Raw genomic sequence first — 15,935 nt, forward strand, 5'->3', positions numbered from 1 at the left:
AAGCACATTGACTTACCTTGTGTATGAAATGCGCTATAAAAATAAATTTGCTTTGCTTTATACATTTTTTAGTACTTTAGTTTTCAAAACGGCGGCACGCTTCAAATCCCGGCCCCCGCCTGTGTGGAGTTTGCATGTTCTCCCCGTGCCTGCGTGGGTTTTCTCCGGGTACTCCGGTTTCCTCCCAGATCCCATTCCTCTAGTAAACACTTATAATTCAACACTTTTGTACGGCAGTTAATTTAACGCATAACGTCATCATCACATAAAACTAATGTTTTCCCGTCATATTCAGTTGTGATACACAAATCTGTCGATAGGTGTCACTGTTTACCAAATAACGGCAAAAATATAAAATGTACTTCATATCTCAAGTGTACTAAATTTCACAGCAAGCATAAATGTAAAAAAAAAAAAAAAAAAAAAAAACCAGGGGTCCATCTCTTTATGTACAAATAATGGTACTGAGTTGTAAAGTGTGAAAACGCGTAATAAGCACGTCCATTGGTTGATCGTGTGGATTAGTCGTGGGACAAAAACAAGTGACCACGCACGTCCTGGTTTGTTGTGTGACGTCCGAACGCACCAATCGCCTGCGAGGAGCGGGCTGGTTCCACTTCCCCACAGTGGAGGAGCTTGGCGGACACGGGCGGCCGCCGATTCAGTAGCAGCCAGTCATTCAGCCAGCCATCACCGCCGTTAGCCGCAGCAGCCACCGAGCGAGGGCTCGATCTCGTCAACGTCCATCGGAACTGGTGTCTGTCCGTCCGTCCGTCGGCGTGGAGAGATGGCCGGTATCTTGGCGTGGTTCTGGAACGAGCGCTTCTGGCTCCCCCACAACGTAACGTGGGCTGACTTGAAGAACACAGACGAGGCGACGTTCCCGCAAGCCGAGGATCTCTATTTGGCGTGCCCTTTGGCCTTCTGCATCTTCATGGTGCGATTGCTCTTCGAAAGGTGAGTCCGCGTGGTTTTTTATTATTATTTATTATTATTATTATTTGCGGCTGCTGATTTAAACAATGGCACCCTTGACTGGTGCTAAGATGACCCCCCTCCCCTCACACCGGCGTGCTCCATCCTTCCTGCAAGGCCTGCAGCGCCGCATAGGAGCTCCAAGTAGTTGTCCCATCATCAACTTGCTGTGTACTCTGCTTTAAAATGCCGCAGATGTTTGCAAATGTCTAAATTTGATTAAACAGATAATAATAAAGATAATCAGACTGCTTTCATGGAGGACAACAGAAATCGGACAATATCTGTTCTTGAGAGGCTGAAATTCCAAGGATCTGGACAATTTTAAGTTAAACAAGGTCTCTAAACGATTCATTGATTATCAAAAAGCGTTCTCAATTAATTTGATCATTGATTAATTTTCGATTAATCAATTATTTGTTGCACCTCAAAAATAAATCCCAATTAATTCCATATAAATAAAATCACTTCTCTTTACATAGTTGATTTGGTGTCAGCTCTCTTTTTTCCTCTAATGGTCTTCCTCTTCGAGATGCCATTTGTGATTAAAATACCAACAAGTTCAGATAATATAAAAATTGGCAACAAAAATTTATACAACTGATTCTATTTTTGAATCGCTGAAGACTGTTGCTGATGCCTAATCTAATCCTTTTTTTGTCTCTTTAATGCTGTCATCATATTACTTTCCATTTCAGGTTCTTTGCAAGGCCATGTGCTGCGGGCCTGAAGATACAAGCCAACGGTCCACAAAAAGCCCAACCCAACGCTATCTTGGAGAAGGTTTTCACTGCCATTACCAAGGTGGTGCTTGTGCAATGTCATTATTTTCAATACTGTGCTTAAAAAAAAAAAGGATCTGAGCTCCGTCTAAAGCGTCTAACATTTCTTTTCTAACCAGCACCCAGATGAAAAGAGGCTGGAAGGCTTGTCCAAGCAGCTGGACTGGGATGTCCGAACCATCCAGCGGTGGTTCCGACAAAGACGCAATCAAGAGAAACCCAGCACTCTCACCCGGTTCTGCGAAAGCATGTAAGGCAACATTTCAATACGACATTTAATTCAATGAAAGACATTATGACACATGATAATGCATGTTAAAGATATAACTATGCAGTATATAAATATGGGCTGAACGACTAAAGGGTTTTTGTAGTCGACAATGTGACGCAAGTTTAGTTGAAGTCGATTAATTGATGACGTCGTTGATATTGTTCAAGCGCAGTACAGAGGTCCCCGACATTTTTGTGCCACGGACCGGTTTCAAACAAACACATATTTCGACGGACAGGCATAGAAACAAATGCTCACCATTGCGCTAATTGTACAGTAGTTATTGTAATTAGTAGGAGTCCTGCACATGTCGTTCATTAACAAACCAGCCGGTCTCATCTTGTGTTCCGTAGCATAAGCGTGCTGTAAGACGGGACATCGTAGCCAGGCTCAAAACAAAATTTAAAAAAAAAAAAAAAAAATCACCCTTTCTCTTTTTCACTGTTTCTATTTCACTTGTTTTATTGTATTTGAGGATAAACTTGCTACTGGTCTCATTTTTGGTCAAATATTTCCGCACACTTGTAGCGTCCATACAGGCATGTACACTGAGGTTAGTGTCGTAAAGCGATGGTAGTGTCACGTTGTTGGTGTGTGTTGTATCAAACAACTTCTATGATGAATGAAGTTCTTGTTAGCACATAAGTTGTTGTCTGTGCATTACTAGGCAACGAAGATGGCGATTCCCTAATTACATACTGTTATGCCCTCGCATGTAGGAAAGGTGAGCCACAGTTACTGATGCACTTGTCAGGCATTTATTGAATGCCGGGGGAACAGTAAGACAAAACAAAATCGGCGCCTGCTGTTGGTCACAGCTCACGCCCAGGCACTCACATGCAGACTTGCTGACGTTACACATCACCCCACCAGGCCCCGTCTCTCAAAGGCACACATTTAACACTACAAAGTGTATTATATTTTTTGTACACTATGTTTTCAATTTTTTTTCGTGTGTTGAAATCCGTTTCATGTCTTTAAAAAGTGTCTGAAGTGTAAATGTGTTTAAAGTTTGTAGGAGGGCTAAAACTTAAAAAAAACAAAACAAAAAAAAAAAAACATAAAAGTATATCTGTATCTAGCATTTGCCAGAAAATCAAAGCATCTGACCAGATTTCTCTGATGTCATCCATGCAGCTCACGGCACTGCCCTGAACAGGAATATTTGCATTGGTGCGTTAACGAGTTTGGCATTTTTTTCTCGGCGACTGCTTTTCTCAGAAATGTCTATTTCTACATGTAGTGTGCTAAAGGCCTTTACTAACTTGATTCATTCATCTGGTTCTGCTTATCCTGTTCAGGGTTGCGAGTGAGCAGGCGCCTTGACCCTTTTATGCTTTAATTTGAGCATTGACTGTACTGTGTCTGTTTTGAAACACTTGTGAACTTAGTCATGCAGTCTTTGAAAAGTTTCATGATGCTTTTCACTGCATTCTGTGAAGTGTAGCATAAGCATACGGGTGGGTCACACTAAATATTTAATTACCACTTACTATTATGAACTTATTTTTTCCCCTTATTTTTAAATTGTATTATAATAAAGACAGTAACAAATAGTTATATAGGGTGACTAGGGGTTGGCTTGACAGGTTTGCAAAGTACTATAAGCTGCGTAATGCCTTAAGTCTTGACACTTTTCCGACGCAACAAAGCTACCTCGAGTGTAACAGATGCGGCTAATCTGCACAGGGGCGCTTTGTCATCAGGGAGATCAGTTACTGTGTACTTAGAGTTGTGATATTAAAGGCTAACAAATGAGGCTGTCAGGGGAGTCACGTCTGACACTATTGGACCAAACGTGACACATTCAGATCTGACTCAGTCCGAGGCTTCTTTTCACTCCAAAGCCCCCTTTCCTGATCCACACTGCTGGTCTACCTACTGCAACCTCCAATTTGCTATCTTACTGACGCAGGATTTATGCTCTTTTGAACACGGCAGATTCCACCCAAAAATGTATTCCTCACAAAGCAAAACTGGCTGTACTTTACAATGTACTTGCTAAGTCGGTTTTGGTTAGCGTCCCTCTGCTGTAATTAGGCCCACGTGCAGAGCTGCTCCAGACTGATAGCGTTCTTTGTGTCTCGGTCGTCAGGATCTCTTCATTACCTGAGCCCTGTGTCGCCGTCCCGCCTCTCTGACTATGATGAACTCGAGCTTTAGAAAGCGCCTTTAGTTTCACGTTAATTGACAAGATTGCATTTAATTTTTGACCAAAAAAAAAAAATCAGAAGTAGTGAGACTAAATGAGAACCTGTTGGCATTGACTTTGATGAGAACAGCCATCCTTTTATCATGTTTCCTTGTTAAAACCTGAAAGCAACAGCATGCTTTTATGTCCTCTTTATGGTCATGTTTTTCTCAGCCCGTCTTCCTCCATGCCCTGCTCTGCTTCATTTTCACCCACTACAATGACATGATCAGAATGAAATGATCTCAACAGAGTGGAGAGCCCCACCAAGGTCAAATTATCCACCTTTATAGACAACCGCATTCATACATTATTCACTGGAAAATGAAGTGAAATGCCTTGCAATGGTTCCAGCATCGACATTTTATGGAGTTGTAATGTTTAATCCAGTGATTCCCAACCAGTGTGCCGTGAGAACTCTTCTGGTGTGCCGTGGGAAATTATAAAATTTTACTTAACTGGTCATAATATTATTTATTTACAACAAATTATGTATCTTTGTTCATCTATCTATGCAAGCGGCATATAAAGACAGACAGAACAAATAAATGCTCTTCTATTAGATGGCAGAAAGTGTATAATTGACTTGTGTATCCACTTTTGCTGACATTTTTGTTTGATGGTGTGCCGTGAGATTTTTCAAATGTAAAATATCTGCCTTGGCTCAATAAAGGTTGGGAATCACTGCTTTAATCCCCTTTTGTGGTTAATGGTAGAATGAGTATTGTCCAGTCCCGCAATGTAACACAAAAACAACAACAAAACCAAATTCATAGTCATGGTAAATCATTTTTATTATTTTTCTCAACATTTTTTATGGGGCGGCATTGCTCAGGCTGTATTGTGGTTGTCTCTCAACCTAAAGGTTGTAGTTTCCATGCTAAGCCCCTGTGACCATGTCAAAGTGCCCTTGAGCAAGATACTGATGCTGCGTCATCAGTAGGTGAATGAGGACAGACAGCGTTCAAGCGCTTTGAGTACCATGAAGGTAGAAGCCTTTTTCCCTTCAAGACACAGAGTCCTTTTTGTAAGATGATCTTCTACTAACCTTGAAAATGATCAAATTAGAGAAACAAAAGAAGAAAAACAGATATAGCTGCATGAAAAGAAACATTTATTGTTCTTAATTGGTTTCTAATCAAAGAGCTACTTGAGTGTATTGGACTGATCCAACATGATTTGTTGGTTCTTTCTGCTCAAAGATGGGCATGTCTTTCATAAATGATCTACAATCTGATATAGTGAACTTCCCGGTCTGACAATGTCACCCATAAGTGAGCGTCATTATCCTTTTAAAGGCAGATTCTTTGATACAGCTTTTTATCTGAAGCTGATTAGAGTGTGGAAGTGTACTTCATAATGGAGCAGGAGGCCCTATAGCCCACAGTTTAACCTCACCCACTCCTTCTGTAAAAATTAAGTCAGCGAAAAAAGATCTGATGCCTGACATCAGAACAAAACAAAGTCTATTTGTGGCAAAGTGAGTGAGTCACTGTGATTGCACACATATAGCAGCTATTCTGCAGCACTTGAAAAAAGGGGGCCTGATGGCAGGCTTGACAAAGCAGTTGCCATGCAACAGTCTTGACTATGTGCCAGGTAGACTTGACCAGTTAATTTTCTTTACAATGTCCCTTAATCCAGCTCGTATGTGCATCGCCTGCACGTGCCACAGTTCATCAACTCTGGTCAAATACTTTATCGAGCTCAGTGGTGCACAGAGCGACTCGTTCACACATTAATTGAGGCAGAGGCCAATTAAAGTGCTGGCTGGGTAGTCAGGAGCGCAGTCAAAGCTCACAACCCCCAATTTCACCTTAAGTAACAACTGAATGTCAGGAACCAATATCAACAGAGAGATACAGTCTAATAGGGTGTCAAATTTATTTTCATCGCAGTTTTGGTTAAGATGAAAACCATGTAAGTGTAACACATTCCCTGCCATTGACGGCGTTAGAAGTCAAATATCCATGTTAACTGGGAAGGCTGGCAGTGAATGAGTTAATTTAAGATGAAACAACAACAGCTTAACCCTTTTGTTCTTAGGAAAGTGCAACATAAATCATTGGTCTCCTCTTTAGGAAATGAAGGATGTAGACAAATGCAACAGGAAAAGTCAACAGCGAGATGTGGAAACATTTTGCTTACACGGCCAACAGTTAGGGCCAGCCGAAAGACACTACAAACTAAGTCTGCAAAGCCTTTAGGCTGATATGATATAGACTGTGGCCAAACAGCTCGCTGAACGGCTTCATTAAAGTTGAAAGAGCGACAGGGTAGCAAATGAGGCGCATTTATACGACTTGTTAACAACACTCTCCTCTGCCGTGTGTCAAATTTATAAGACGTTTTATTTTCACTTAGCAGTGCTTATAAAATGGTTTGCTGAAGTAGTTTGTTGTTCTCAGCCTAGAAGTCCAGACCTCCTAATCAATTTTCCATACCCCTGTGTATAGCTAAAGTTACTGTAGACAATGCATGGTATGCAAGGCTAGCTTCTGCATACTGTGGAGAGCAAGCTGTGCGATTCAACCTTGCCTCTGGGAAGTCAGACACATTGGTGGCGTCTCACTGTGCAATTTGGATATCTTTTCATTTCTGGGTCTTTTTTTTTTTTTTTTTTACCAGCCACTGCCATGGAACATACCATATGTATAACTGCATCACCTTATTGAGAACAATATACATATTGTATACAGTATAAGGGTGGTATCAAAAATCCCTTGCACCACGTTTGAGTGGTAGTAATTTAACTATTTGTTTATTATTGTAGTATTCGTAGTTGCAACATCATACTGAGAGCTGTTTGTTTTTTTTCTTGCCTTATTTAGCTGCTTAATTATTTTAAACTGTTGGAAACAGCTTTTACATTTGCTTCAGGAGATATTTTATTTTGGCTTCAGAGGAAATGTATCTGCCTTTTTTGTGGTGTAAAAGAAAATCTCATTCAACTTACTTTTATTCTAACTTTATTTTTTGTTTGTTTACAATTCTTTCAGGTGGAGATTTACGTTTTATCTCTACATTTTCACCTATGGAGTGCGTTTCCTTAAAAAGGTAAGAAGGCAATTGAACAGTAAAAGGCCTTTGCTGTAATTAACACATTTCCCTACGGGTACTTTCTGTAGCTGAGTAAATTAAACCCCCACCCCATCCTCCTCAGCCGTTAAATGAGGAATTACAGTACTGTATTTTAACTTGGCTATGATAGTGGATACCCTTCACACCCATTCTGTTTAACCAAAAGGAAAAATAGTACATATAATAATATAATAAATGTAATAAAAATAAATACAATTCCGAATAATTTGTACAGTAACATTTTGAATAGTACCTTGATTTGATTGCCATACAGGTACAGTAAATTAATAAAACTTTTCCTTGTCAATAGACACCCTGGCTGTGGAACACTAAAGAATGCTGGTACAACTATCCTTACCAGGTAGGTTTTTAAACATCAGTTGTACAACACATAATGGTCAACTTTAAGACATTTGACCTCAAATCTGTTTGACCCTGTCCCTTTGTGTGTTCTCTTCTTGCAGCCACTGACTGTGGACATCCATTATTACTATGTACTGGAGCTATCTTTCTACCTGTCCTTGCTCTTTTCCCAATTCACTGACATCAAGAGGAAGGTAAGAGCACATTATTGCATGGGTTCTACTGTTTAAGGTTCTTTTCTTGGTTCAATGTTTTTTGTTAAACAGGTAGTAATTGTCCAATTACTCCCTTGTTATTGTAGTGTTTGTTTATTTTAAAACAAATGCCATTTAAAGTGATGGCAATAATTTAAATGTGTAGTAATTCAAAGCAAATCTACTAGTTTAATTAAAATGACAATAATATTACTAAGAACGAAATATTTGGATTGCCATGTAGACACATTAAAACTTGGAATAGGGATAAGATACTTCCACCAAGGTCCTGCATGTATCACTTGATGAGCAGCTATATTATCCTCACTGTTGTGGTAGGAGTGGTGGTAACTCAAAACACTCGTATCGCAAATCATCTTTCCCCAGGGAAATGAATGGAAATTCCAGCCTCCCCAAGAAACAAGAAAAACATTTGAAACCTGTTTTTCATGAGAAAAATAGGACTGTGTAATTTTGTACTTTATAAAAACATGCAATAATGACATCATTAAATAGAAGATAAAACATTTTACAGTTTTTACCGCAGTTTTTGTTTCAGTTCAATGGACATTGTGCTGCTCCCTCTCATGTTCGCACTTTGGCCACCTGGGGCCATTATAATACAGACAAACGGATATATCTATGCATGGAGGCGATCAAAACTCCTCAGTACGCCGCAGTAGTCTTAGCCATTCTTTGCAGATGATAAAGAATATATGTCTGACAGTATTTTTATTAGCTTTCCACGTGCTGTGCCACCATTTGTGTTCAAATACCCATTGCTTAAAGTCCCTGTAGAGCGAAAGTAAAATGTCTTATAAATGTGACACCACAGAGTAGTGTTGTTAACAAGCCTGCCAAATTTGAATGAATAAAAAAATTGCCAAGTATATAAAATGAGGGTCTAAAGTCGAAAAAATAGAGACCTCCTCCCAGCTCCAGATGCTGTGGGCTTGTTCACTGAATGCACTGAAAACACGCCCCACTAATTTTTCAGCTGTCAATCAAATAGGTCCGTACGAGCTGAGTAAGGTGCGCCACTGTGTTTAATAATCAGTTAACTTTCCCTGAAGTGTCGCTGTACACACGACACAAAACAGAGTGAGGCGTTGATTTACTGGGCGTTGGTGTCATCCAATAAGTCACCGCCGCACTCGGTTTTGTGTCGTCTGTGGGTCCACATAACATAGAGGGCTAGCGAGCTAGTAGGCCAGCAGCCAGACCGGCCAGGTCCTCTGGAATGACAGCTCACAGTGCTTAGTGAGGGAGGGCCGACTTGGGCTTGGTTTTAGCCACGCCCCCAACAAATTCAGACAACTGAAATGGTGAAAGAGAGTTTGCTGTATCTCAACAATTCAGTACTAAATTGTTCTGTTTTTGCAAGTTTTCAGCACTTATTTTCAAAAACATTTAATTTATTTAGAAACAAATCACTGAAATCACTTTTCAGGGTCTTTAAGGCTTGTAACGCCACTGATGCTATTTGTTAGCCTGTGTATGGTATTTCAAAGAAAACAACCAAATCTCGAGATTCATGTTCTTCGCCAGACCGTACCAATTACCCACATTTCAGGGAAATAAGTATTCAACATGGGCATCGAACATTGTCAACCCATTTTCAGCCATTTTCTGTCCATTTTAATCATAAACATGCCCGCTTACATATTTGGTTCATGCACTATGTTACTTGCATGTCTTCCAGCCGTGATTTTATTCCTGTCTCCAGTTCATTCCCCCCCACCAACTCTGTCCCCCCTGAACACAACACACGTGATGCCACAGCGTGTACACCCTCACTCTGTCATCTCTGTGTTGACTCTCGGCATGTTGTCTGTTTTTTGTTTCTCCTTTCAGTTTTTTCATGCACAGCACTACACTGAGGAGGTCCTCTGCATCCCCTGCCAATTCCAGTATGTTATCCCTGCACTTCTCTCGCCTTGCTTTCATTCTGTGTCTTCTTCATCCTTCTTGTCCTTCTCGTCTTCCTTCTGGTTGCTCTGAATGCTGACATTTCCGTTGCTAAGGTTTGATCAATGTCTGCTTTCTTGCTGGTCACCGTTTTGAAGCTTTACAATGCGGGACCTCGTGTTCACGATTTTCCATAGACCAATAGTCCATACAAATGTTAACTCACAATGAAGTCATTCTCTTGGAAGAGGAACAGTAAAATTACACAAATCTTTGATTATGTGTTATACAGTACTGTATGTAAGCATAACCAAAGTTTACAAAAGTGCTAGTGTCAAATTAACCATTTTTCCTCCATGTGGTATTTTTAGTCAAGTTTTTCATGTTTTTAGTACCAAGGAAGCTATTTTGAAAATGACATATTTATATGGACAAATGTATTACAACACATGGCCATATGGGATGTGATGCAGCGACTGTATGGGGTGACTTTCCACAAGACTTCGCAGTGGTCTTTCTCCCCCAAAGGCTGTATACAGAAAAATCAAAGTATACAAGGGCCGCACTTGTAATTTATAAATCCATCAAGAAGGTATATATTGTTTTCATATCGTCCCTGTCGGGAGGAGTCCTCGCATTTTCAAAATCACTACTTTTTTGGGGAAATTTTAAAAGACGCCATCTTGCTTGAGTTACCAAACGCCACATCGTCCAAGTTGGTATTATACTTTATATCGCTATCATATTCCATCCATCCATCCATTTTCAACACCGCTTATCCTGGTTAGGGCAACGGGGCGCTGGAGCCTATCCCAACTGACTTCGGGCGAAAGGCGCACTACACCCTGAACTGCTCGCCAGTCAGTCGCAGGGCACATATAGACACGGACAACCATTCGCACCCACATTCACACCGTCACTGAGTGGGAACTGAACCCACGCTGCCCACACCAAAGTCAGGCGAGTGTACCACTACACCATCAGTGACCTGCTTTTGTCCATGTAGTGTAAATTTGTCCATGATTAGCTGTACAAAAATAATTAAATCCCAACTAAAATGCTCTCCAAGTCTGATATAAAGCAAATTCTTTAAACTGTTGGTTCTTAAAATAGCCTTCCTATCATAAGATATCAATAAATGTCATGGTTTTAAGCACACAATGATAGTGTGCACAAAGTAGCTGTGCAACGGAGATGGGGTGATGTTTATGCTGACATTGTTGGAATCTGTATGTACAGGATTTCCTGATTATGCTCCTTCACCATGTCGCAACCATCTCCCTCATCACCTTCTCCTATGTGAACAACATGGCGAGAGTTGGAACTCTGGTTTTGTGCCTCCATGATGCGGCTGATGTCCTGATAGAGGTGAGTATGGGTGGGAGCGTGAGATGATGCGGATATGACAATTCAATGAAACTCTCTAGAAAAACCATTCGATGTTCTTGTTTTTTATTTTTGATTTGTTTTACCACAGCTGCTAAATCTAGTGGGTCAAGCTGATTGTAACAGCATAAATTACAATTAAATAGATGCAGTATTGACCTGGATATTTTTTAAAAAATGCTAAACAAATATCCATGCAGAAGTCTACAAATCAACAAACAAATCAACAAAAATTTTGTAATGTGTTCGTATAAGCACTCTATATTATTGTACTTGATAAAGACATGCATCCATTTACCTTCCCGCTTATCCTCGCTAGGGTGTGCTGGCACCTATCTCAGCTGACTCTGTGCGAGAGGCAGGGTACACCCGGATCTGGTCGCTAGCCAATCGCAGGGCACATATAGACAAATCATCATTCACACTCACATGCACAGCTGTGGGCAATTTAGAGTCTTCAATCAACCTACCATGCATGTTTTTGGAATGTGGGATGAAACCAGAGTACCCGGAGAAAATCCACACAGGCACAGGGAGAACACAGGCTGGCGAGGCCGGATTTGAACCCGGGTCCTCAGAACTGTGAGGCAGATGTGCTAACCAGTCGTCCACCGTGCCGCCCCTAAAAACATTAACAGTAATGACATAATTAAAATTAATGTAAGGAAATTGAACAATTTTAGCCAGATTTTTTTCTTCAATTCAATTCACATTGTGCTGCTCTTTCTGGTCACCTGAGTGCAGTATAATAAAGATATACATGGAGACATCTTAGCTTCTCAGTAAGCTGCAGTAATACTTGTCGTTCTTTGATAAAGAATATTTACCTGTGAGTATTGCTGTAATATCGATCTACGTGTTTAGCTTCACTGTTTGTGTTCAAATATTTGTTGCTTAAAGGGTTATAACACTGATACTGTTCATTTGCCCGTCTTTGGTGATTCCTATTATTTGTTATCATTAAGCTAGTGGACTTCAAGGCAACGTTAAGTGGTTGTGTTAAATACACAACATGTAATTTTGTTTGTTTTATGTTTAGTTTGACAGTAAACTTCAACTGGGAGTGGCATTAACCAGCTTGAAGTTTCGGTTTTGAAGACTTGTTGACTATCGGCAGAACTGCTACTTGTTGTTAAGTGGGCTGTGTTGAGTTCTGCCACCATATACCGCTCTAACTCAAGTTTTGGGTCATAAATCAAGGCAAAAAATTGGCCAAAAGGTGTTTTTTTTTTATCTCGAAAAACTTGTAGGTTGCGTCACTCATATCTCAAGGCACCACTGTGTATGAAATGATAAGCGGTATATTAGGTTTAACTAGTATTGCGTAAGATGAGCATTCCCCCCCGTAACATCAGAAGTCACTCATTTAATCAGTCTTGTGTTTTTCCCTAGGCTGCCAAGATGGCTAATTATGCCAAATGTCAGATATTGTGCAACCTCCTGTTTGCCATGTTTGCAATCCTCTTCATAAGTTCCAGGCTGGCAGTTTACCCAGTGTGGTAAGTATCACTTTCCTGTGAGGCTTGCGGTCGTTAGAATGGTCTTGATGGCTCATGGCTGGCTGTGGCGTTCTGGACAAGTGGGGCAAACATTTCATGTGGGATGATAATAATACATGACAAAGGCTCCTTTGTATAAATGTTATTCGGACCAGAGCAAATAAACTCTTCATTTTTATGTTGCCATGCATGGAAGATAAGTTTTGATGCTTGAATTGAAACATTTATGTTTTAAACCCCTGAAGATTTCACTTCTCAAGACATCAGACACTTATCTGTGAATTCTGTTGCTAAGGAATAGTTACTATGGATACGGTGGTTTTAGCCTCTTAGTGAAAGAACTCCATAAATGAAAACAAAATATATTATGGTTCATAGCTTGAGCAGAAAAAAAAGTGTCAAGTTGCCAGAGCAAATTGAAAGGATTCCTTTGTCTTGTCTTCATTCAAATTACAAAGAGGTGTTTATTTCCTTCTTGGGGCCTTGTTGTATCCTGACATTTAGTTGTGAATCTCACATTCTCCCTTGGGTGTTCTTCTTGTTTTTCACAAGGAAAACATGATTCCTGACATGAAACATGATTTATTGTCTGACTAGTGTCAGCTGCAGTAGTCTGCGTTTATCTGACGTAGTTCCAGAAATGTGACACATACATTTAATTTGTTTTTGTCTTAAACAGATAATAGTTTAATCATTCATCAGGCTTTGCATTGGTCACTTCAAATGTAAACACATTTATGTACACACTGTGATGTAATTATCTTTCAGCGCCCGCCAAGCTGGTTGTAAAAGTTGCCATTGCTGTAAAGCAGTTGCCATGGCATCCCTATGTTCAGCTTGATTTTGACAGCCACTTGCAATCAATAGCTCAAAGATTTCATTCGATACGACCTTCACTCAAGCAATACATCAACTCTTTTTAAGATGTCTGTGCTGCTCACCTTCCTGTCTTTGTGGTAGGATTTTAAATACCACCCTGTTTGAGAGTTGGGACATTGTTGGGCCCTTCCCGTCCTGGTGGGTCTTCAACCTACTTCTAATCTTGCTGCAGCTGCTTCACTCCTACTGGTCCTACCTCATAGTGAAGACCGCATACCAGGCTATCTCCAAAGGAAAGGTAAAAGTCTCAATCACAATAGCCTAGCAGCCTCCGTACTGTTCTTGTCCTTGCATGGTAGGGTCAACAAATATTGTCAATAGCCATCTCTGACTTCCCTTTTCTTTTCTCTCTGCTAACCTGCGAACGACAAGGTGGGCAAATGGAATCCTTTACATGTAAGTAGCTATATCACTCGCAGATCATCAGTCACACCCTCACTATATCCCATTTTTTAGCGATCATTTTTCATGAGATTTTACTGTATACTTCCTTAATACTTGGGATGTTCGATACCATTTTTTCAGGCTGATACCAGTACGATTATTCAGTCTTGAGTCCTCACCGATATAGCTATCACTAGTACATCTGGTACATACACTTTAAATTAATGCAATGACATAGAATTGTGAACAGAGACCTTTCTTTCGTTCTGACTGTTCCAGTCTCACCAGTGGTTTGTTTACCCAGTTCAATAAATCCAGTTGAAGCTGGAACTTGTTTGTCCTTTCGAAAGGGGCCGACTGGAAGACGAGACGCCCAAAAAGTTCCGTGTCTTTGCATTGCATAGTTCTAGATGTCTTCTTAATATAAGAACGGAATTTTGGCCATGCTAGCAGCATAGAATCCATATTTCCTCTGTTATTACTATGAATTTCTCAGACATAGGTTAATTTATTTTGTGCAGGTGTCAAAGGACGACTGCAGTGACATTGAGTCCAGCTCGGATGAGGATGACAGCCCTCCAGCCAAACAGAAACACCACAACAGCGCCACCAACGGGACCAACAAACCTCACGGCACCAACGGCTACCTGTCAGGAGCCTCCTATCCTGATGAACACTGACGTAGCCGTCACAGCACTGGAGCTACACACCATTCATTCATATGTGTACATGTGTGAGTGTGGAGACATCATTAACATCACTGATGTAATTCTGCACGTTTTGTTTTCAGTTTAAATTCCTTTTGGTCTCCTCATCTGCATATTTGCATTAGCATTCTAAATCAATCCTCCCCATATGTTTTATCAATTTTTACCGCTGTAAGCATGCTATGTCGATACACAGTCGTCTGGCATTCTGGGGGTGTGCGCTGCGCGTCCTATGTTTGTGTCTTTTTATGTTATTTATTTTTCTCACGTTTACTTTCAATGCTACACCCCCAAAGAGTTGCCAAAATGATAAATGGTGAGCTGAGATGTGTGGAATTTGAGCGTTTTTTTTTTTTTTTGGGGGGGGGGGGAACTAACATTGTCCACTTAAGCTGTATTTGAGATGTCAACAACAGTATTATGTGTGTGCATAAGATATGACTAGATGCTGCATTCGCTGTCGAAGCATTTTGTTAAGTCGTGCGGCACATTTTTGCTCGTGGGCCTTGTAAAAGGCAGTCATGAGTTGTTTGAATTATTCAATAAATGAACATGATATGAAATATCATTGAAAAAACGTGGGTGGGTTTTCTTGGTCCTGTTCGGCTGTTAGGCCAAGCAGAATGGAAAATCTGTATGTATGTGGGTGGGTTTTAATGAAAAAAAGCTGCAACAAAATCCCAGAATGCAAAGAAATTCAAGAACAGACGAGAAGTAAAGTAATTGACATATCAGTCTGGAAAGGATTACGAAGCCACTTCCAAAGCTTTAGGATTCCAGCCAACCCTTATCCTCAAATGGAGGAAACACAGAACAATGGTGAACAGGAGTAGCCAGCCCAGAAAAATTACCCCAAGAGCACAGTGACAACATCTAAAGAACTGCAGGCCTCCCTTGCCTCAGTTAAGATCCATGTTCATGACTCAACAATAATGAAGAGACTGGGCAAAAATGGCAGCCATGGCAGAGATCCAAGGTGAAAACCACTGCTGACCAAAAAGAACAAAGGCTCGTCTTACTTTAGCAAAAAAAATATTGCCAAGACTTTTGGGAGAATATTACATGGACTGATGAGACAAAAGTTGAACCTTTTTGGAAGGTGTGTGCCTCGGTACATCTTGTGTACATGTAACACAGCATTTCAGAAAAAGAACATCATACCAACAGTCAAACAAAGTGGTGGTAGTGTGATGGTCTGGGGTTGCTTTGTTCCTTTAGGACCTGGACAACTTGCTGTGATTGATGGAACCATGAATTCTGCTCTTTACCAGAAAATCTTGAAGGAGATTAGGCCATTAGTTTGTGACCTCAAGCT

The 15,935-nt window shown here is 40.5% G+C and overlaps 1 protein-coding gene across 1 annotated transcript; it reads left to right on the forward strand.

Moving 5' to 3' along the window:
• The first annotated feature begins 465 nt into the window (after positions 1 to 465).
• cers6 (ceramide synthase 6) lies at positions 466 to 15,188 on the forward strand. The gene is made up of 11 exons (XM_061791617.1): positions 466 to 957; positions 1,674 to 1,779; positions 1,877 to 2,007; positions 7,219 to 7,276; positions 7,611 to 7,661; positions 7,765 to 7,857; positions 11,005 to 11,133; positions 12,544 to 12,650; positions 13,611 to 13,767; positions 13,902 to 13,925; positions 14,435 to 15,188. The coding sequence occupies exons 1-11, from the start codon at positions 788 to 790 to the stop codon at positions 14,591 to 14,593; spliced, it is 1,185 nt and encodes a 394-aa protein (XP_061647601.1). The 5' UTR covers positions 466 to 787; the 3' UTR covers positions 14,594 to 15,188.
• The last annotated feature ends 747 nt before the right edge of the window (positions 15,189 to 15,935 follow it).

Source organism: Phyllopteryx taeniolatus, chromosome 12 (assembly GCF_024500385.1).
Source record: "Phyllopteryx taeniolatus isolate TA_2022b chromosome 12, UOR_Ptae_1.2, whole genome shotgun sequence".
NCBI lineage: Eukaryota > Metazoa > Chordata > Actinopteri > Syngnathiformes > Syngnathidae > Phyllopteryx > Phyllopteryx taeniolatus.